At 49.1% G+C, this 22,629-nt stretch overlaps 6 protein-coding genes across 6 annotated transcripts; 4 read left to right on the forward strand and 2 right to left on the reverse strand.

Moving 5' to 3' along the window:
* Nucleotides 1–826: 826 nt before the first annotated feature.
* On the reverse strand, nucleotides 827–1,734 carry ALT_2922 (uncharacterized protein; the record flags this gene model as incomplete). Its single annotated transcript, XM_033564704.1, has 5 exons — nucleotides 827–856; nucleotides 920–1,231; nucleotides 1,298–1,430; nucleotides 1,496–1,631; nucleotides 1,683–1,734. 5 exons carry the CDS (start codon nucleotides 1,732–1,734, stop codon nucleotides 827–829), a joined length of 663 nt encoding a protein of 220 aa, XP_033420595.1.
* Nucleotides 1,735–1,924: 190 nt separating this feature from the next.
* On the forward strand, nucleotides 1,925–7,018 carry swr1 (putative SNF2 family helicase/ATPase (Swr1); the record flags this gene model as incomplete). Its single annotated transcript, XM_089599455.1, has 1 exon — nucleotides 1,925–7,018. The coding sequence occupies one exon, from the start codon at nucleotides 1,925–1,927 to the stop codon at nucleotides 7,016–7,018; it is 5,094 nt and encodes a 1,697-aa protein (XP_089456198.1).
* Nucleotides 7,019–7,552: 534 nt separating this feature from the next.
* ALT_2924 (CE1 family esterase) lies at nucleotides 7,553–8,540 on the reverse strand (the record flags this gene model as incomplete). The annotated part of the gene is made up of 2 exons (XM_033563967.1): nucleotides 7,553–8,176; nucleotides 8,226–8,540. 2 exons carry the CDS (start codon nucleotides 8,538–8,540, stop codon nucleotides 7,553–7,555), a joined length of 939 nt encoding a protein of 312 aa, XP_033419858.1.
* A 7,003-nt stretch (nucleotides 8,541–15,543) lies between these two features.
* Nucleotides 15,544–16,764, forward strand: ALT_2925 (Clr5 domain-containing protein; the record flags this gene model as incomplete). Its single annotated transcript, XM_033563968.1, has 2 exons — nucleotides 15,544–15,671; nucleotides 15,732–16,764. The coding sequence occupies 2 exons, from the start codon at nucleotides 15,544–15,546 to the stop codon at nucleotides 16,762–16,764; spliced, it is 1,161 nt and encodes a 386-aa protein (XP_033419859.1).
* Nucleotides 16,765–17,582: 818 nt separating this feature from the next.
* ALT_2926 (NADPH:quinone oxidoreductase family protein) lies at nucleotides 17,583–18,685 on the forward strand (the record flags this gene model as incomplete). The annotated part of the gene is made up of 2 exons (XM_033563969.1): nucleotides 17,583–17,615; nucleotides 17,687–18,685. 2 exons carry the CDS (start codon nucleotides 17,583–17,585, stop codon nucleotides 18,683–18,685), a joined length of 1,032 nt encoding a protein of 343 aa, XP_033419860.1.
* A 1,435-nt stretch (nucleotides 18,686–20,120) lies between these two features.
* Nucleotides 20,121–22,335, forward strand: ALT_2927 (NAD-dependent malic enzyme; the record flags this gene model as incomplete). The annotated part of the gene is made up of 8 exons (XM_033563970.1): nucleotides 20,121–20,198; nucleotides 20,267–20,488; nucleotides 20,604–20,807; nucleotides 20,872–21,000; nucleotides 21,052–21,185; nucleotides 21,248–21,514; nucleotides 21,573–21,937; nucleotides 21,998–22,335. 8 exons carry the CDS (start codon nucleotides 20,121–20,123, stop codon nucleotides 22,333–22,335), a joined length of 1,737 nt encoding a protein of 578 aa, XP_033419861.1.
* Nucleotides 22,336–22,629: the final 294 nt, after the last annotated feature.

A 22,629-nucleotide genomic window follows, 5' to 3' on the forward strand; every position in this document is an offset into this window, starting at 1 on the left:
CCAAATCAAGTTTCATAGACCGCGAAATGAAGGGTCGAATCGCAGAATCAGGAATGCGGGATGAGAGTGAGGGGTTGACCCTTCAAGAACAAAGATGGGTTTGTTTAAGAAAGGGGCGCGGGATCGAATGTTTTTGTTGCACCTGAAACACAAAGCTTCCCGATCAACTGACGTAGTTATAGTGTGGCCCTTCTGCCCAAGAGCCTCGAACAGTGTCGCACCACTCAGCAAAGCGCCGGCCTTACTCGCGAGCTAAGTATCTCTAATTTCCTACAGTGTTTATAATTGACCGCTTTATTGAATCACACTCTGTGAATTGTTGAGGCGCACATAATATGAACGCAGCTATAATGGTACATGCAATACTCTGCCCTAAGGTACATACTTCAGTATGGTATCCCACAGCGGTCTCTATCTGCTCTTTGCTCTTTTTTCCGTTCAGAGTGTTATCAGTCGAGGGAAGTTGACGATGCCTACGATGTCTCTGGAGTGGCTTAACGCTTTAGGAACCTGGTCTCCATCCATCGTCCTCTTCTCTCGACGGCCAAATCGGCTGCAGTTCTGGTCTGCTTTGGTCCAGGACGTGCTACATTATGGACAGCTGCAAGCCAATGATCGACATCGACATAGCACAGATGTCCTATCCCACATAGGACAAGGAACCCCGGGTCTTAAAAGCTGGCAGTATAAGCAATTGCTCCATCCCGCCACGATTGAGGCACAGAATTGACCTTCCGCACTAATGTGAATTGACAATCAGACCTTTGTTTGAAACCGTAAAAGAAAAACTTGCACTGTAGTATTTACACAATATGAAATCAAACCACTACAAAGAGTCCTCACCGGCCTTGCGAGCCTGCATATCAATGTCAGTACAAGTCTCATGCCACCAGTGCCAAGACAGGATTCATAAACGTACCGGAACAGCACTCGCACCTCCAAGCTCCTTCTCCAAGCCGTCGGGATAAGTCTTTGGGACGCTGGGCTTGTCAGGGTAGTACAGGCTCACGACACCACAGAGAGTAAGGAAGGTTGCGATGAAAGCTCCAATCTGGAACAGGCCTTTGCGGGGTGTGACATGGGTATATTGCTCGGGACTGAAAACGCCGAGGATTTCATTCTCCTCGTGAACGGGCTCGCCAAAGTTCCTTCTCTCCTGCTTATCCCACCAGTCGCCGTAGGGGTCTCTGAAAGCACGCTTCACACGAGGGGGGTTCTGATAACCTCCGTTCTAGAAGCAGACCGAAGGCGTCAATCGGGGAAAGATCCAGCACCCGGGGCACGATAAACGACATACCTGCAAAGGATCATCAATCTCAGCTGCAGAAAGGCTTCGGACTTGCGAGAACGAGGCGCGCGGAGCGGTAAAGCGAGCAGCAACCTGGGGCAGGCGCCGGGTCAAAATCCGCGAGGACAGCATCTGCGTGTGACTCTTAGTGACGGTTAAAGGGCCGTGAAATTCGACATTGAGGTAGACGCGGAGATGGATTCTTACCGTTTTGCTGGGTTACGACGCCGAATTGGTGAGTTTGGGAGCAAAAGAATGGCAAATACGCTCACTCGAAGGGAGTGGAGGTGCAATGACGGGGTTCGGATTAATTGGAGGTTTGCGGAAGCGATGGTGAGGGAGCCTTACCGCCTCAGGCAACCAGCTGCCAGAGAACCCCGGCGCGCTTACATACACGTCTCCTCGTACTCTTCGTCACCAGATGAAAAAACCACTCCTTCATACATTTTGTCGATCAAGGTGCTTTTTCAACTACCAGCCACGCTATCGTGCCGATAACTATGCCAAACTTCGTGTGGCATCTCTACCAGTTCATACCTATCTATTGATGTTAAATTTATCCCGTCTGACCGCGTCCTCGTTGGGAAAACTGGGGTCAGCCGCAAAGAGGGCCCCTGTCGTCCGTGGTAACAAGATATGCAAGACGGAAGCTTGAATGGTCTATCACACCACAACGATGAACGCGTGAATGTTGAGAATGAAGACAAATCATTGAATACCTCTGCTCTAGGCGATTCACCTGATTTCGAAAATCGCGATTTAATCCCATCCGAGTCCAAGGAAAATGGAGTCCCAACCGATCCAACCGAGGGGCCTCCGTCCAAGAGACGAAAGCTTGCAGGACCAGACAATTCGCGCCGTTCAACACCCCGGCCACCGTCGCCTCCCTGGAAGAAAGCGGGTGTCGATGGGCCGACATCATTCCTGCAGGATGGGAAGCGCAGGTCTTCCCGAGTCAATGCGATTCCCCTTGAGTTGCAGCCACCGTCAGACAAGCGGAAAACGCGTGCAGCGCAGAAATCTACCGTAAATAAGAACCTTTCCGGTGGTGGGAAGGTCGTCGCCTCGTCGCCCCTGTCCATGAGTGTGTCCCAGTCGGGTATGAATGGGAAACATACTAGTGGCAACTTGACGACTGGATCGCCGAGGACTGCGACTCCGAGGGGCGCAAGTGCCAGGCGGCGCCGTATCTCACGATCACCAGCACCGAGGCAAACACCTTCACGGACGAGATCTCAAAGTTCAGCTACTTCAGTCCCTAATGGCCCTACTTCGAACAAGGCACGATCGAACCGGTCCCCCTCGAATGTCACTTCAACGCCGACAATCGGAACTGATGAGTTAAGGAATGATATCGGGGGTGAGACTGAATTAGGAGACGAACAGGGTCAGCGGGTGCCGAGGCTGCGAATTAAAGTCAAGAAGCCTGTTATTGGGTTTCAGCATCCTTCCCATGTGGTTCCTCCCCGGAAATATGATTCTTTCAGGGAATGGCTTGAGAGCCGAGAAGGCAGAATAGAAGATGGTGCACTCCTGACGCCCGAGGCAGCACTCGAGGAAGCTCGGAAGAGATGTCGAGTCTTGGAAGCCACAGAGCCTGGCGGTCTTCTGAGCCCTGAAATATGTTCCGCATACTTACCGGAGCAACAGGAAGAACCACCGCAACAATATTCACATCAAGACCACCTCGTCGCTCATGCCTTGTACTTCAAGAAGCTTCTTGACCAGGAGCACCGACGCCATCGCAATACAGCGAGACTTCTTGCTCAGTGGTGTGCTGACGCATGGAGGAAGCGCAATAAGCGCCCAGAGGATATTCTTAGAGAAAAACAGGAAGAGGTGCGCGGAAAGCGCAAGCAACTGGCTAAGGATCTTCAGAAAATGTTCGACTTGGCCCGGGCGGAGGTTGATCGGATGCGTCTCGCACGCTGGGAGGAAGAGCGGAAAGTGGAGGACCAGCGGGCTCTAGATCGCGCAATCAAACAATCTACCATGCTGTTCGAGAAAAGACGGCTGGAAATTCTTGGAGAGACTGGCAGCGATTTCCCTGATTCAACAGATGCTGAAGAGAGTGGAACGGATGTAACTTCCAGCGATGAGGAAGAGGATGAAAGCAACATGTCCTCTACGGATTCGGAAACTGAGGATGAAGACGAAGTTGACGATGATGAGGGTTTGACAGCGGAGGAGCTGCGGCAGAAGTATGCTGATTTACCCCAATCCACTTTGGTTTCAGACCGTGAATCTGTGGCTTCCGACGATAGCGAGTCTTTTGATGGCACACATACCTCACATATACCTCAGAAAATGGAGGACATCAACAATTCTCAGGGCGGAACGCCGCTGGAGCAGATTGAACTGGACGAAGTCGATCCAATGCTCCTCGACGATAGCGAAGACGAATCTACAGACATGGATGATGATATGGGCGATAGTGATGAGGATGGAGATGCCGACGACATAGACTCGGATGAGGAAAGCGATGATGGACCGGGGCTATTAGGATTCTTCTCATCAAAAGATCGCGTGCTGAATGATGCTCACCACTTTGACAATGAAGAAGGTGATGATGCTTTAACTAATCTAAACCATGAAGATGGCCCTGGTTTCGACGATGACGGACAGTCCGTTTCAGCCGACGAGGACGACGATGAGGAACTGGAGGATGCAGATGAAGTTTCTCTGGTTCCGAATGGTCCTTCGAACTCGGGATCTATGTCTCAGGCAACGGCCGAGGTTTCTCCTGTAACCGAAACTCCTGATGAAAAGCAAGCTGGACAAACTGAAGTGGTCGATAACGACATGGCTGCTGCTGCTCCTCCCGAAGGTCCAGCACCCCTCGAAGATTCAGCCCCTCTTGAAGATCCGGGTGCTATTGACACACGGGATGATGCGATGGAAGAAGGTTATCGCCAGCAGTCTCCCCCTTCGATCAATAACTTGGATGAGCAAGATCTTCGCCAGAATGGAGGGGCATCTAGCGAAGCATCTCCTGGTACGCTTGCAACAAAACCCTCTGAACCTGAGTCTGTTTCTTCTTTCGAAGCGCCTGGGGAAAAGCCGCCTCAGCCAAGTGAATCCCCCGCTCCTGGATTGAAGACGCCGATACCGCATCTACTCCGGGGAACTCTGCGAGAGTATCAGCATTATGGGTTGGACTGGCTTGCTGGACTCTACAACAACCACATCAATGGTATTCTTGCCGATGAAATGGGTCTTGGCAAGACTATTCAGACAATTGCTTTACTTGCACACCTGGCCGTGGAACATGAGGTTTGGGGTCCACATTTGGTTGTCGTTCCAACGAGCGTGATTCTCAATTGGGAGATGGAATTCAAGAAATGGTGTCCTGGTTTCAAGATCATGACCTACTATGGCAGCATAGAGGAACGCAGGCAGAAGCGCAAGGGCTGGACCGACGATACGAGCTGGAATGTATTGATCACTTCTTATCAACTGGTGCTGCAGGACCAGCAGGTCCTGAAAAGAAGAAACTGGCATTATATGGTTCTTGATGAAGCTCATAATATCAAGAACTTCCGTTCTCAAAAGTGGCAGACACTGCTTACTTTTAGGACCCGCGCACGGCTGCTTCTTACAGGTACACCGCTCCAGAACAATCTCACCGAACTATGGTCCCTCCTTTTCTTCTTAATGCCTTCTGATGGTGACGGGACCGGCATTGAGGGTTTTGCCGATCTCAGAAACTTTTCTGAATGGTTCCGCCGCCCTGTGGAGCAAATCTTGGAGCATGGCAGAGAAACAATGGATGATGAGACAAAACGAGTGGTTACGAAACTCCATACCATCTTGCGTCCTTACATCTTGCGCCGCCTCAAAGCCGACGTCGAGAAGCAGATGCCAGCAAAGTACGAGCACGTCGTTTATTGCCGACTTTCGAAAAGGCAGAGGTTCTTATACGATGGGTTTATGTCCATGGCTCAAACCAAAGAAACTCTTGCATCTGGCAATTACCTCTCTATTATCAACTGTCTGATGCAGCTGCGGAAGGTTTGCAACCACCCGGATCTCTTTGAGACTCGGCAGATATCGACGTCATTTGTGATGCCTCATTCCGTGGCCACCGAATATGCGAGCAAGGAACAACTCGTTCGGCGGCGGTTGCTCTATGAACATCCCCTCACGAAGCTGGATTTGGACTTTCTCAACCTGGTTCCTATCTCGAGAGAAGATATCTCACGAAGGTTGGCAGACGATAGCACTAGGCTAATGGCTTACGGACCCTTCAACATGCTCCGGGAACGTCAGTACAAGCGCACGAATTGGCAAATGATGTTCGACGGGTCTACGGTGCAGTCCACGCTCGAGGCATTGGAGAACGACGCCAGAAAACGCAGGATGGCGGAATTGGAACGGTGTCTCTACTTCGAATCGAAGCGCCATGGCCGTCGACCAGTGTATGGAACGAGTCTCGTCGAATTTCTCACCGCGGATAGCAAGCAGAAACCAACTCTGGGCGGCCGTCCCCAAACGCAGTCCCTCGCGGAGTGGTTGTCGAATCGGTCATCCGTTCTCGCGTCGATGATTTTGTCCATGGAAGAGCGGTCTCAAGCCATGGATGGTTACGTCAGACGTTTCGCCTGTGTTACGCCGGCTGCAGTTGCCTCTGGTATTACAGAGGCAGCTTTGACTCCTATTGAAACCCGTTACTTGACCGAAAAGGAGCGTTTCCCTCCTTATGATCCGTTCCATGAGGCCCAGATGCGTCTTTCAATCGCTTTTCCGGACAAGAGGCTGCTGCAATATGACTGTGGGAAACTGCAAAGGCTCGATAAGTTGCTACGGGATCTTAAAGCCGGTGGTCACCGAGCCTTGATATTCACTCAGATGACCAAAATGCTTGACATTCTGGAGCAGTTCCTCAACATCCATGGGCACCGGTATTTGCGACTAGACGGTACAACCAAAGTGGAGCAGCGCCAGATTCTGACCGACCGCTTCAACAACGACGATCGCATCCTAGTGTTCATTCTATCCAGCCGATCCGGTGGCTTGGGTATCAACCTGACGGGCGCTGATACTGTGATCTTCTACGATCTTGACTGGAATCCGGCCATGGACAAGCAATGCCAAGATCGGTGCCACCGTATTGGACAGACGCGCGACGTCCATATATACCGATTCGTCTCGGAGTATACGATTGAATCGAACATTCTCCGCAAGGCAAACCAGAAGAGAATGCTAGATGATGTCGTCATCCAGGAGGGTGAATTCACCACAGACTACTTCACCAAGCTGGACGTCCGTGACATGATCGGCGAGGAAGCGGAGGCACAGGATGAAGCCAGCGCTGCCATGGACCGCGTCCTATCCAGCCGGGTTGCCACGGGTGGCTCTCGGGTCTTTGAGCAGGCCGAGGACAAGGAGGATATTGATGCGGCCAAGAACGCCCAGAAGGAGATGGAGCAGGCTGACGACGACGACTTCGGGGATCGCAGCATTTCGCATACACCCGGTCAGGTGGGCACTCCGTTGGCCACTGGTCCAGAGGAAGCGGAAACACCTGGTGCGCAGCTCATCACCACGCCGCAGATCCATGGTGTGGATGAGACAGTAAATGTCGAGCTTCAACCCGGTCACATCGACGACTATCTCCTGCGCTTCATGGAATGGAACATGAAGGATGAACCTCTCGTTCTGCCCCCCGATAAGACAAAGAAGAAGTCCAAGAAGGGCAAAGAGCACCGCCTCAGCAAGAGACGTCGCTGATTTGCAGGCTCTGCGGGCCTCGCTTGATTTCTACTCGTTGGACCGCATATACGGGCTGACTGCGAGGATCGGTCAGTCCTGCTTGTATTACTATTGTGTCTTTTTTTCCTTTCTTTTTTTTTTTTTTTTTTTTTTTTTTTTTTTTTTTTTAATTATTATTAGTACATGCTCCCCCGGTGTATGATGTGGTATTTGTGTTATAATGTGTATTGAATCGTCGTGTCCCAGCTTTGGATACCTGGACGCATATGCTTGAAACAAAGTCGTCGAATGATGGGGACTAGACAACAGATACGCGGTTTAAAAGGCGTCCTATGTGCATTAGGCAGGGAAAGCATAGGTGATGGCGGGAACAATCGTTTTAGTTAGCCCTCTAGATCAGTTGGATCGTCGATGTGCTTATTATCATGAGACGAATGAATACTCTCCACGGACTGTGAACTCCGAGCTATCTCCTCCTGTAGAAATACATGCATGATTTGGTTGAATGACGCAGAACTGCCGGTGCATCCAATATGCCGTGATCCCAAGACATCACAACGTCCAGCGGCTGAAAAAGTCCATGATAATGGGAGTCGCATCCAGAAAAGTCCCATCAGGATTATCACTGTTCGGATTTACGCTAGGCCAATCATGACCCAGTCCCTCAATGCGATAATGAGTAACAGTGCCCAAGGCCTCTCCCCGGCCGTACTGATATTCCAGGACATTACCGTCGTAAACGCTTGTAGTTTGGTTGTGCAGCCCGAGTCCGTCCCTCTTTGCCCACTCCCGGACGAAATGCGGTACAGAGGGTAAACACTCTCCGCGTCTACCACCTCCATTGTAAGGGATTGTTGTGTCGGCCGTGCCGTGGAACTCGATGATTGGGATTGGACACCGTCCGGTATTACATTTGATCGGCACCGTTTCGGCATTGCAGGCGTCCTCGGGTACGTCCTGGTAGTATGCGCCTGAAACGGGGGCAAATGCCGCAATACGTTCGGAGGCCGTAGGATCGCAAGCTAGGAGATTTGTGAAGCCCCCGCCGTTTGATTTACCGGTGGCATATACGCGCGAAGAATCAATGCAGTATCTTTCCTCGAAGTGGTCAAGCATTTCCATGGTGAATGCGACGTCGTCGACTCCAGAAGAAGCTGGGTCTCCTTGCCATTGGTTCTGTGTTTAATTGATTAATGACCACTTAGGGCGAGCTCGAGACACGTACATCAAGACCCTGGGGATAAACCGCAATAGCATCGGGATTCCACGCTTCATTGCTGAATTGCGAAAGCTGCTCTTGACTTTCGGCGGTTTTCGACCTCCCATGAAAGGAGAAGATAAGTGGGATTGCTCTATTCTCGTCATAGTTGGACGGAATGTGGATGATATAAGAGCGAAGAGTGCCATCTGATGCGGTGAAGTCCGTCGGATAGCTTCCTCCGGTACCCTGATGCTCGGGCAATGGCTTTCCACAGCCCGCTGAGGCAGTGGCCGTAGCCTGGCTGGCGATTGATAGCAAGATACCGAAATGTGCCTTCATTGCCAAAAGTTTGTGGTGGGATTTGTTGACATTTCAAAGGAGAAGGGCGGGGATTATGTACCTTGCCTCAACAATTCGTTGTAGCCCATTTGCCGAATCTGGACAATTGGTATGTACAGGACAGCTGGACGCGGGGAAGACATAGTTACGCCTGGCTGTCAACTCGAGTTCTCGACCTTTTCGCTGAGTTTCGGCCAATGATTGCAGGGAATTGGTGTCTTCAGCTGAAGATCAGCGTTAGTCTAACCCTGAAGGCTTGGGGTGCATACCGTAAGGAGAGAGGTACATGATACTTACAGCCTTGCATGCCTTCTGCGCGCTTCGTTAACAAGGCAGCGCAAGTTGAGTGACGCCGTCATCATGAGAGAGGCTGTAAATACTTTTGGTTGTATATAGGTGCAGCAATATACATAATGAGGGTATTGGCAGAAGTGTAAAAATAGCAATGGTCTGCCGTTTCATAAACAGAACAAACTTTGAGTTCGACGAAGCAGGCAGAAGCATAATATTTAGCTAAGCACGTAAGTTCAGTAGACTAGCAGAAGGTCGTTGGCCTAAATAGCAGATCAATGAGTAGCTTTGCTAAAAAAGACAATCATCGCTAGGTAGGAGACAATTTTTCTGATTGATAAAACCTTACAATGTCTTCGTCAAGAGCAGTTGGCGCAAACCTGAGGCAAGCACTGCTCTGATTCTTGCACGTCAGTCTATGCTACTATCTATTACAAGGGATACAAACGCAAGCAAAGTCCCTATCAGCAAGCAAACTTCACAGAAGACAGTTTCAACTCAACTATCTGATCCATTGCTTGTGCTTCACCTAACTGTATTTGACCACTTCTTAGTGGGAGAGCCAAATAGCGCCACTAGCAGCCCTACAGGCTCTACACCAACCCCCAAAACGATTCCCAAAACGACCAAGACGGCTAACTGACATGGCCACAAGGCATGTGAGGCCGAGGCGATCAATTCCTGAATAGGCTCATAGGAGGAGAAGAATGACAACTCAAACGGGAAGACTTGCAAAATGTGGAGCTGATTGATTTTAGGATAGCACGTGGACCAGATAGTGAAGTAATTGTTCCATCTTGATAACTGAAGAAGTGTGGAAGGGAACCGGTTGACTCTGTCCTGTATGGTCACAAAACAGGATGGAAAAATACCTTACAGTGGTCCCGTAATACAGTTCAGATTGCGTGCGTGATAGTGCAGCTTTGGAGACGGAAGGCAAGCGGGAATTGGCATATACAGAACTACCGAAGCGATGTTGAACCACGAATGCCTGCGAAGTTTAATTTGTTTCAGTACCGAGTAAGTTCTGAGTCAGATTTGGAGTCGTTGGTGACTATTCAGGTAGCAATATCCGTGGTCTCCAACTGCTGTTGACCACGAGGCGAGGCGAGGCCCCACTGATCCGCAGGATCGCAGCTTCGCAGCAATAAGGTCTGGGAACCAAAGACGGAACACTCGGGGCAATGGAATACTGACTCTCTCTCTCAGTATGGGAGACCTCGAGGGAAAACCCCGCGCGTAAATCCCGCTCACTTATTCAGGAAAAACCCCCGACTGAACCAGCCTCCCCATGTCTCATCATATTTGGGGACCGTTTGCAGGACACAGCAATTGTGGAAGCTCGGTCGGAGATATGGCTCCATTCTATGCCATGTGAAACATTCCAATGTTCCAAGGTACAACGGGATGTGAATTTGAACGCGTCGGAAGTTCGGAATTCTTGTTGAGAGGACAGAAGCGTCCCAAACAGGGTTGTCTGTTCAATGAGCGGTAAATGGGGACCCACAACCAACGAGGAACTATATATGTCTGTCTTAAACCTTAAGTCAGCATAGTCTCCGCACTTTCGATCATCGTCATCGTCTTATCGGGGTATGGCCGAGAGGCGGAGAGGGGAGACTATTCAGTAGAGACAAGGGAGTCAAATCTACTCGGGCTGACTCGGATTATCGATAAGCGGCAGGCTGAAATGGGTACTGGCCACTGCGACTGGACAATAGACGCCATGTAGAGCAGCTGATTCCGATGGATTCTATCTAAGCCAGTCCTGCCATGGAGTAGACTAAGGTTTAACGGTTTCAACAGGGATCGGAAATGACAACAAATGCAGTATAGCGACCGAGGAAGAGAAGTTGGAACCTTGGAAATCATGGTGATCAATGATTGAACATGGGAGTCTGAGGGGTTTTAAGATCTTCGGCTCTGACAGCCGACAGACATTAGGGCCAGCAGTGCTCCAAATCCGAGTGATTGCAGCCTACTGATCTGCTTGTGATCAGCCTCGGGAGTAGACATCAACTCAAAGAGTTAGAAACAAGGTAGGGACTGGTCACTTGCAGTCCAGATAGTGTCTCGTCATACATCCGTTTGTCTAGAACAGCAATGGGGCGAGCAAAATCAGCCAAACATATTCATTCCATTATCTCTACTGTGGATGCTCCCTTAGTCAGGGGCCTGGCCAGATCGCTGCCTTAGGTACGGAGTAGACAGCCTCAATTACCCTTTCCATACAAGGTCAGCATTGCGACACGCGCACCCTTGTCGCAGCCCCAATTCGTCATAACTATTACCGACCTTCATATGTGGTGCTCGCCATTATTCTACCCAGGATCACCTTTTCCGAATTCTCTGCATATACCATTTTCGGCCACAGTCTCGACAGTCCAGCGGCAAACTTGTCATTCCAGCCAGCGTGCCGTCAGCCATTGCTTGGAGGGATGCGGACCATCCGCTACAATGGGCTTGTCAACCTGTAGGATTTCACTAGGTCACTTCAACTACCGAGCCGAGCAGATGCCGACAGGTGATTACGAGGCTGTTGAGTTTTCTCTGGCCCTGAAACCGTCGTTGCTTCCTGCAAACTCCCCACAGGTGCATTTCAATCCGTTATTAATATCATTCCTGGGACTGCCGTACAGGTGACCAGGACTGAAGATGCCTTTTGCTGGTGCTGGTGCTGGTGATGGTGATGGTGATGGCGCGGCGATATCTCACAAGGATTGCTTTTTCTGTATGCATCACTCCAGTCATCAATTAGAATCGCGCTACCATCTGCGTGAATGGCGCGATGCCGCAGTAAAGACAGGCGAAGGAGGATATATCAAGCTATATTGAACGAGGTCTATCATGTATCCCGTCCATGTTCACACACGAGGACAGTATCTGATAGTGGATTCCAGCCATTATGATAGCAGCTCAATACATCACACTTCATGGTAGTAGGTATTATCCATGTCCGTCGAGTTTCGTGGAGGAGCTAAGCAGCAAATAGAGGGGCTATGTTGCGATTAGATCAAGCTCTCCAGTGTCGTCCGAGATTACTCCGTTGCGGAGAGTGATTCAGGGCAAGCGGTTGTCTTGTCATTGAAACAACAGAGCAACGCTCAGCCCCTACTTACCTATTAGAAATGCGCTACGAGCACTCAAGGAGGATACGACACACTACTGACCAATCAGCAATAAGTCTCAAGCAGCTTCGGAGGACCATAGTCATACAAACTGGTATTCAAACAACAAGCATGAGTGAATATCCGCGGGTGTCCATCCATATAATTAATTCCAAACTGACAAGTGGATTGCAAGAAAGTACCTTGAGAGAAAGTACCAGCCCACTTAGTCAGGCTACTTACCTCGTAGTTAGTCCAGCAGTGATGAAACCCCAGTGAGTAGTGAGCATTAATGTAAAGGGAATAGCGCCTATTTCGGATCTTCTACTTGCCTATTATGCACCGGAGTCAATCTCTATTTCTAGATCCGATGGACCCTTCATATCGGAGCCTTAGACCAAGCGGACATTGCCAAGGGTTTTCCATTCTGGGCATTTCGCTGATTTAGTAGAGTCAACCAAATACTGATATGGTGCATGGAAGTCAAGACAAAGGGTATCTTTGGCTCTATTGACCTGCAGGACTTCTAGGTAGATACCAACCGCTTAGAATAATGAAAAAGTGTTTATTGATTTCAGCTGATGGTACGGAATATCTATTTGCATTTCGCAGAGACTAGACAGTTTAGTCTGCACGCTATTTCGCTTTGGCGTGTGGTAAGCGTGATTTGCGATTGCAGATCCTGCTTGGCCGAGACATCAGTTCCATATTAGACGAGTCATAAAACTACGGAGTAGGAGGCATTTCCCCGAGGCACTTCACCACATTCGTTGAGACATCGTCATCAAGAATTATATCACATCCGCGCCAACAACCAGAAAAAGATGGCTGCCCAATGGAATGACAAGGTTTCAACGGTCACAACTGTTTGATGAGACCCTTCCCGCCATCAGATGGACGTGCTGAAGGCCAATCTCACCCCACATGTCGGGCAAAGGACATGAGGGAGAGAAGAGGAAAGCGATGTGAGAACAAGAGCAATTGCTGTCTTGACTGCCCAAAGTAATAATCTACGCAATCAAGGCTCATAGCATCTCATGCATGATGAACAGACAGTAAGCAGTGGTGATGCAAAGATCATGAAAGATGGACGAGGAAACAGAAAACAGAAACGGAGGAAATGGCCCCAGGAGGAAAAAGGAAAGCGTGGGGTTGATCTGAAGTAGATCATCGTCTGTCATTCATCTCACTCTTGTACTCGAGAGAACTTGCCATAAATTGCCTCGTACTACATAGCGGTGAACCGGCAAGAGTCGATGATGCAGAGACAAAGAAAATCTGCCAGGAACGGATTCATGTGCATATACTAGTAGTATGGAAGAAGAAAAGGAGTACTTATGTACACTACGAAAAGGGACACTGTGAGGTGATTATATGTCTCACAAGATTTTCAAGTATCTATGTTTTACGTACAGACATTGATCATTGGCAAAACCAATGAAGTGATGCCTGTAAAGAACTCATCAGTCTTTTGTGTAAGAAGTCAGAGCGTTATGGAGAGCATACCAAAGTGTGGTCCAAGCAACTCTCCTTATCACGCAAGAAATAATAATAGCAAAGCCATGCAAGATGGTCTGTACCTTTTCCTTGCTTAAACCTAAAAAGCTGTAAGTCAAGATCTGGGTCTTTTCAAGAATAATTACAGAGTTATGGGTAGCTGGATCATGGTTGGACGGCAGATACCTTTCTACTTTAGAAAGAGATCTTGCCCTAGGATATGTACGTACTCCGTACCTTAGTCTCAAGGTAGTGTCAGATGCATATTTGCCTCGTTTTATCTCTAGATATTCTTTCTTCCACGGTCCAGCCCCATCTTCGCTTTCCCGTTTAGGCATTACGACAACTGCGCCAAGCACTCAGGAAGGTTTAATTTCTGAGTGAGAGACCTATAATGGACAACACGTGCCTACAGGTATGAAGGTGATATCGCCATCAACAGTACACTACAGAGCAAAGCAGTCGTCGTCTACTGGCAGGAAAAGTGGCCATGGGCATCGTCATTGTCCGAGATTAGCTATCGCATCTTTATGACTATCCGTTCGTACCTGGCCATGAATCGCTATGGTTAACGGATCTCTGAAGGCAGAAGCTGGTATCTTTGTAAGCACTCACTGAAATCATGACGAAAGGCGAAAAATGAGAAAAAGAAATGAGAACCTCGAGGCGAAGCCAGACTCCGGAGAGGGGCCGACCTTGACGTGAACGATGCATTGGAAGTTTGGAACTATTGACGAGACTAAGACCAAGCAGTCCAATGAGATCGGTATGCTAGACCAGGAACGGATAAAAGAGAAAAAACAACGAGAAATGGAAAGTAGATAGGTACTAATCCGGAGGTGGATATCTGCAAGGCTACTTTCCAATAATCAATCGTTTATCGTACCCCTCTACATACGGGGGTACCAAGTTCCTGTCATGGGTATGCTGGACCAACCGATAGTGCACAGGCGACACTAGATCATTATCTGTCTATGAGTCCATGATTCTCGTGGACCTCATTATTCCCAAGGTAACAAAAGGGATAAAAAATACAAATAAAGACCCGTCCAAAAAGGGAATGAAGAGAGAGATAACCAAAGGTCTGGTTGACTATAGAGAGGGAGGTACATGGCAGATAGCTTCGGCCGAATCGAGTGTTTTATCATATGGACACTCCAATTCCGAAGCGAAGAGGCACTTTGGAAGTATACCTGCCTAGGTATCTACTGTAGATTTACATACATACAGTTACAAGTCATTGACTTTACAGGGAATCGCGATGGCGAATTGGAGAAGTTCACCCAGTAAAATAACACTCCATCCAGCCCAATCAAAACGGCACCTTCTGCTCGACCCAAGGATCGACACTCAAGCTTCCCTGACCTTTGGAGACATGCACCTAGCACCATGGTAATAGGTACAGTATTTCCTAGGTAGATAGATGAATCAATTAATTCGATCAATTGCGTTATCACTCTATCACCGTACCGATCTACCTATCTACTCCGGTCGTTAACTAGCTCGGACTCCACTCCAAGCCTCCGAAAAGTACATCAGTCACGGGGGGAGACGAGGCGAGTGCCTGACTGACATGACCCGAGACAATGGACTGCAGCAATTCCTAGTCCCTAACGCTAAACCGGAATCCACTGCGCGATTCAACCTACCAATCATGATTTTATGCTTGAAGTGTGGGCTTTGGAGTCCTCGGGGAGTGCACATCGACTAGTTATCATAGGCCATCCAGATGATCGCCGAGTGGCATTGAGCCGGCACGAGTGCCCTTGTCACTCCGCAGCGCCGTCGATCCTTTGTCGACTCCGGCCGGCATAGTATGGTATACGTATCTAGTACCTATCTGATTCTATCTTATAATTGCATTATTACATATAGATTCCCCGGTCTCGCACAGGGCAAGTTCTTTTCCTTTAGATATTTCTTCACGTTCCTTTTTTTGTTCGACGATCGATACTTCCAACTACACTTGCGGTACTTTGCATACTTCCATCCTGAGTGATCTGTGTGTACTTGTTGACCTCCTTTCTACTACCCTATCTTACACCACACATCATTATTGCTTGACGTCCTCCAACTCTTGTCTGCCTCTTTCTTTGCCCTTCAGAGAGATGAAGACTTCGATTCCGTCAGACGTATGGGAGAAGAAGAAAGCCTTGATTGCAAAGCTGTACAAAGAGGAAGAATGGCCTCTCAAACAAGTCATCAAGAAGATTCGCTCAGACAACTTCAACCCAAGGTGAGATAAGTACGGGAAGCACAAGCACTAATTCAATGTGCTAATTAATGTCCCGTACAGTGAAACTCAGCTTCGGAGCAGACTGAAGAAGTGGCGCGTCACAAAGCCATCTCGGCAAACACGGAAGAAGTCTCCCGATGGCCAGCTCAAAACCACCGACAGCGACAGTGGAATCGATGGAGCATCTCCAAAGACACAGACATCATCTGTCTCTCCCAGGACTCCATTGCATGCTAGCCAGCAGCCAGCTGTGAGAGCCTTTCCAGCTACAGAGCCTGAGTGGTATATGAGCCACGGGGTATACGCGCCATCACAGGGAACTTCAGGTCCAATTTTCGTCGATGATCAGACTATGTCCACTACCTGGCCTCTACTGTCTGGCCAACAGCCATCACCAAGCCCGTCGGATCATCATACCTCTCACAATGGCTCTCCCGTAGCTATGTCAGGCTCCAATGCTTTCCACCAGCGCCACATCTCGCCGGGGATGGACACAGTATTTGTCAACGCGACATCCACAATGACACATGCTTTTAGCGGCACTCCATTTGCCGTCACCACTGAATCTTGCATGCCGGAGCAAGTGTCTACAACGGCGGCAACAGCACCTATTCAGTGGACCGTCCCTCATTGGTATCCGCTGCCTCCGGGAGCCATCCCTCAACCTCCGCCAGTTCACTTTTATCCTCCTGCTCCTCCAAGCCCTCCGTCGACGAGTCCCGTGGACCCTGCAATGCAAGCACCGCACTCACAGGTTGACTTCTCCGTATATTCACCCAACTATTCTGGCCCATCTCAACATCAGGTGTCCGAAAACTTCGACGGAGTCAAGTCATGGAAACGGGTCATGTCTCTTCAATATACACCTGACACAACGGCGCTTAATTCAGGAGCCGAACGACCTGAGGTTGCAAATTATGCTGACAGGAAGGCGTCGCTGCCCTCAAAGATGTCAAGCCATCATTCCAATGGACTCATGACTCCGCCATCACACTTCTTCCCTCTTGAGCAAAATTCTATGATGTGCGGACCAATGTATTCCTACCCTGGCCCAGCTCCTCTTCTACACAGGCCACCGAGCATTGAATTCTAGAATCAAGGCGATGCACTTGATCTCATTTTTCCCTTTGGAACCTTGATCTTTGTAATCCTTCTTCCCTTCTTCTTTCAATAACCCCTCACTTTGTCTCTGCGCATGCTGGTCATGCTAATCGAATACTCCTTCTTCTACTATTGCTTTTCGTCTTCCATTCTGATCTTGTCTTCTTTGTCACTCTAATGGGTCTGTCTCAACAAGTTGCAGCAATCAGTCTATATACCAAACTTTAGGGTGCTGTATTTTCTTGGAGTGATTGTCAAACTTGGAGCTAAGGGGGTGTTATGGCTTTATCTGATGTCTTTACGGGCGTATTATGTATTGCACGAAAGTGAATGTACCGAACAAATTACGTAGGGGGTGGCAATTTTTTGATTATTCCAGCCTTCTCTTTTACACCCCTTTTGGATGCTCTCCTGTATTTCGGCCAACCCACCGAGGAATTGAGACTCAATGATAAGCAGCCACATTGGTTGGAACTATGTCTTTTTCCATAGAGATATCAACTTTGTCGTCGGGAGAGATTGATGTCCTTGTGTGGGCAACCTGTCCACAGAAAAGCCAGCAGCAAACATGCAGATCTACTCGGTCAGTTATCCGAAACTGACCTCGGCTCGTTCGTAATCGCGGGGAAATCTACACCGTCCACGGCTTCTAGCTTGCAGCTTGCACTTCTATGCATCTGCTCTCTTTAGGCCCTTTTCCACTGAGTCTATCGAGTAATATAAAGAAGAGTATATCATCCACCTACCTTTACTTAAAACTTGGACGTTTTTACGCGGAAGAGTTTGCGATTGACTTCCCCCTTGATCAACATGAGAGCCATTCAGGTCAAAGAGTACGTCAAAGTACGTTGAGATCCGCTTCTGTTCGAAATTCTTTATCAAAGAATTCGTTTCTAACGGCAAGTCTCAACCAGGGTCCTCTCGACCTCCGGGTCACCGAATTGCCTACCCCATCCCCTTCACCAGACAAGTACTTGATCGAGGTCCACTCGGCAGGAACCAACTTTTTCGACCTGCTACAGATCCAGGGGAAATACCAGCACCAGCCGCCACTCCCCTGGATCGGAGGCGCCGAGTTTGCCGGCACGATCCTCGCTGTGCCAACCGGCCAGAAGAAGACCCAATTCAAGGTCGGGGACCGGGTGTTTGGCGCGACGCAGGGCGCCTACGCCACCCACGCGCTCGCGCCTGAGGCGTCGCTACTGCCCGTCCCCGCTGGCTGGAGCTTCGAGGATGCCGCCGGCTTGTTTGTGACTGCGCCGACCTCGTACGGCGGTCTGGTGCATCGGGCCAATGTGCAGCCGGGTGATTGGGTCCTTGTGCATGCGGCGGCGGGGGGAGTCGGGCTGGCCGCGGTGCAGATTGCCAAGGCTAAGGGGGCGACGGTCATTGCGACTGCGGGGACGGAGCGCAAGAGACAGGTCGCGCGGGAGTTTGGAGCGGACTACGTCATCGACTACCGCAATCATAAGTGGCCTGAGGAGGTGAAGAAGTTGTGTGCGCAGCACCGCACAGGGAATGGAAAGGCCGGCGTGGACATCGTGTATGATCCGGTTGGCATGATCGATGCCAGTCTCAAGTGCGTGGCCTGGAATGCGCGGTTGCTGGTGATTGGGTTTGCGGCCGGGAAAATCGAAAAGGTCGCACTGAACCGGGTGCTGCTGAAGAACGTCAGTCTTGTCGGGTTGCACTGGGGCCAGTACGCCAAATTTGAGAAAGAGACGGTAGGCGTCGTCTGGAAGGGAATCTTTGATCTGGTGGCCCAGGGCAAATTCAGAGGGACAGCCTTCACAGATGAAAGTTTTGTGGGATTGGAGAGTGTGCCCAGAGCCTTGCAGGCTCTTGGAAGCAGAGAAACCTGGGGTAAAGTAGTGGTGAAGGTCATTGATGATGAGGCGAAGAGCAAGCTGTGACCTGTACCGCTGTTTAATTTTATTATTCTATTCTTTACTTGCAACAAGCCGAATTAAACTTGACATATATGAAATGCCTGCCCTTGATGTATTATAGCTCTATCAAGACTAATAGTCTATGCTCGGTAAACTATGGATGTAGGTGCGCAAGGAGTCATGCTCTCGTAGAATGTAGAAAACGCGAGCAAACATGAACTATGAAGGCCCTGTAACTTCCTCTTGCAACTTTCAGATCATGAGAGAACTCGAAACGAGCTCTTACAAACCAGCTCCAGTCGGTCACAGTCACAAGACGTGACGTGTGGTGACTGTCCTTCGACAAGAAGGGTCCGTGAGAGTATGTCAAACGCCCTATCCTGGTCCTTGCGGATGGATAGAGAAGGGAGACTCGGACAGCTGGATTGTAAAGTTGCGCCGGTATGATATTGTGTAGACTTGGGTTCGTACAGTCGCAAAAATGAAAGAGTATATATCATGATGTTTTATGACTGCTGCTGTGTGATAAAATGCAGGTTAGTTATCCTTCCTCCGCCGGGTTCGCAGAGAGAGAATATTTGGAATCATTTCAATCGTATCCAGGAATCTCACAGAATCAAATCGCCGATTTCTCGTGGTTGATTCTATGAAATTGAGCAAGATAATCTCCAGCAGCATGAGCTGAGCAGTTGGTCAGGTCCGCAGTTTGCTGCGAAAGAGAAGGGAAAATCTTGCGGGTTGACAGTTTCTCGCTTAGTGTCAGCTTAGTCAGATGTTTTGATCTATAATCTTATCATCACGTGCCTTTGATGATCAGAGATAAAGATAAGCATCTACAATGATGTACTCGGACTCCAGGGGTAACCACTAACAACGAGGAGCTGTAGTAGCCAAATAAGGTTGTAAAGTTCGTCTTATTGTACTAAGGTACCTAAACTTCTTCTCAAATACTGGAACCGGAAGGGGATTTTTCAGGCAGATGTCCGAAAAGGTTTTCAAGGCACAGCTGACTTGATAAGTACCGATGCTTTACGTCACTGCATGGTAACAACATATCTTACGGTTCAATGCTTCAAAAAATCCTATCAAATTGTTTCCACTTGAGGAAGTCCCAGTCAGGATATGTAGCTGGGCCATTTAGGTACTGAAGGCATACCTCTTGCTTCGAACTGTAGGTAGGATAGCATGATTTCTTGTCGAGACCCGAATACATCCACCCATACGTCATGCCACTATTATCCTAGTTTGCGACCCCACCACAAAGTCATCGCAAAAAATTATAAACAGTGCTTGATTTAGCGACAACAAGTGTCTGCTGGTATTTCCGCTTTAAGTTTAATTTGAATCTGGACGACACCTGATCACTTACGTCTATCCGTTGTTGCTACGATCACCCTCCGTCTGAACCCTCCTCTTCGGTCTAAGCAATAGTCCGAGTATACGATCAATTGCACGAAGAATGTCGACGTCCACAAAGTCTTCCAAGTTCAGTCATTTGCCTCGAGCAGCTTCGGGGCCGCTCGAATGTCCATATGAGGTGAGGAAGAGACAATTCTCCATTATGCGGAGTAGTCAATGGACGGCATACTGATGTAGCCCGTTCAGGGGATGAGTGTCATACATAATCCCACTTTCAACAAGGGCTCTGCCTTCACCGAAGAGGAGCGAAAGGATTTCAAGCTGCACGGCTTAGTGCCGCCGAATACGCAGACGCTTGATGAACAAGTCCACCGCGCATATGAACAGTATAGTAGCCGAGCGGATGACCTAGCAAAGAACACTTTTATGGCCAGCATGAAGATGCAAAATGAAGTCTTGTATTTCAAAGTAAGTACTTTTGTCTTTGATTAAAGTGTAAAGCAGAGATTTGAGAACATTCTTTCCTGTGTCCACGGTTGATCATTGGGCTCGAAATTCTCCTCGGCGACTAATGTTCTGTTAGTTGCTACAAACTCATTTGAAAGAGATGTTCAGCGTCATCTACACTCCAACCGAGGGTGACGCCATTCAAAACTACTCGCGTTTGTTCAGGAGACCAGAAGGCTGCTTCCTAAATATCAATGACCAGGACGCAATTGAAGAGTGCCTGTCCAATTTCGGTCGTGGTGAGGATGTTGATTACATCGTCGTCAGTGATGGCGAAGAGGTACTTACGATCTTTTTCATTCTCACTGCTACTTCATGCACGAGTCTGACAGGGTCGATTACAGATTCTCGGAATTGGCGACCAAGGGGTTGGTGCTATCCTGATATCCGTCGCCAAGTTGGTAATCACGACTATTTGCGCGGGAATCCATCCAAGTCGGCAGCTTCCAGTAGTTCTGGACTGTGGTACAGATGTAGGGTTCCGAGACATCAACAGGAGCGTTGCGTGCTGACACTGGTTGCAGAATCAAAAATTGCTTGACGATGAGCTTTACCTCGGCCTTCGACAACCCCGAGCTAGAGGAAAGGAGTATGATCAATTTGTGAATAAATTCGTCAACACTGCTAGGAAACTTTTCCCCAAAGCTTACATTCATTTGTGAGTAGACGTCTCCTCGAGCAATTTGAAAAGCAAGCCAAGCGACTGATGTCCCTTCGCAGTGAAGACTTTGGCCTTCATAATGCCAAAAGACTTCTCGATGAATTTCGACCACACATGGCCTGCTTCAATGATGATATCCAAGGAACCGGGTGTGTCACTCTGGCAGCATTAATGGCTGCTTTGCACGTCAGTGATGTCAAATTGCAGGACGTGCGCATCGTCATCTTTGGTTCCGGTTCTGCTGGAACTGGTATCGCACAGCAAATTGCTGATACAATCGTGACGGAGACCCGTAAATCAAAGGACGAAGCGGCAAAGCAAATCTGGTAAGCCTTGCGGAAAATTGATGCTGTGCCCCTTTGCTACTTGCTGAAACTTTTCCAGGTGTCTGGACAAGCCAGGATTGCTAGTAAAGTCCTTAGGTGACCAATTGACGCCGGCACAGAAGCCTTTTGCGCGCAGCGATGATGAATGGTCTGATGGGGAGAGAGATCTGCTATCTGTAGTGAAAAGAGTCAAGCCCCATGTGCTGATTGGGACATCGACAAAGCCAAACGCTTTCACAGAAGAGATAATCCGAGAAATGGCCAAGCACGTCCACAGTCCAATCGTATTTCCATTGAGTAATCCTACTCGGCTGCATGAGGCACAGCCCAAGGATCTCAACGAGTGGACGGATGGTCGAGCGTTGATAGCGACTGGGAGTCCCTTCCCACCGGTTGATCGCAACGGGGCAAAGTATGAGATTGGTAAGTACAGATTGTCAAAAGTTTGCAGGACATGACATGACTCATTGGAAAACCCTACAGCGGAGTGCAATAATTCAACTTGTTTCCCCGGAATTGGCCTTGGAGCCGTCTTGTCTCGGGCACGCGTCCTGTCAGACAAGATGCTGGTCGCTGCGGCCAAAGCGCTAGCAGCTCGATCACCTGCGCTTCAAGCTCCTAACAAGCCTCTCCTACCCGATGTGGAGGAGGTCAGAGAAATCAGTGTCGATATTGCCAAGGCGGTGATCAAGACGGCAGTGGAAGAAGGGCATGCCCAGGAAGAAGGCATTCCCACCAACGATGACGACCTGGAGGAGTGGATTCGGGTACAGATGTGGGACCCTGTCTACCGTCCTCTCTCGAAGCCCAAGCAGGAGTGAAATCTGCAGCGGAAAATCTAAGATCGGGGCCTTGAATCTTACTGCAGAAATATCTCGATCATTTGGGTAAGGAAGCCAAGAGCTCACTTCAGTCGAGGTGAGCAACAGTAGCCAAACTCCAAATAGATTGCTCTATTTCCGTAGTCTCATGTGCATGTACAGTCTACCTCATTGAACAAGCCTAAAAGACCTGCAAACGTTGCTGTTCCCAATCATCCTTATTCAACACTGTCAAAGCTGTCAAACACTGGCTATGTTCGGACTGAAGAAGCCTTGTGGAAGCCTGACAAGTTC

The sequence above is a fragment of the Aspergillus lentulus genome (genome assembly GCF_001445615.1).
Source record: "Aspergillus lentulus DNA, contig: Alt05, strain: IFM 54703, whole genome shotgun sequence".
In the NCBI taxonomy this organism is placed as follows: domain Eukaryota; kingdom Fungi; phylum Ascomycota; class Eurotiomycetes; order Eurotiales; family Aspergillaceae; genus Aspergillus; species Aspergillus lentulus.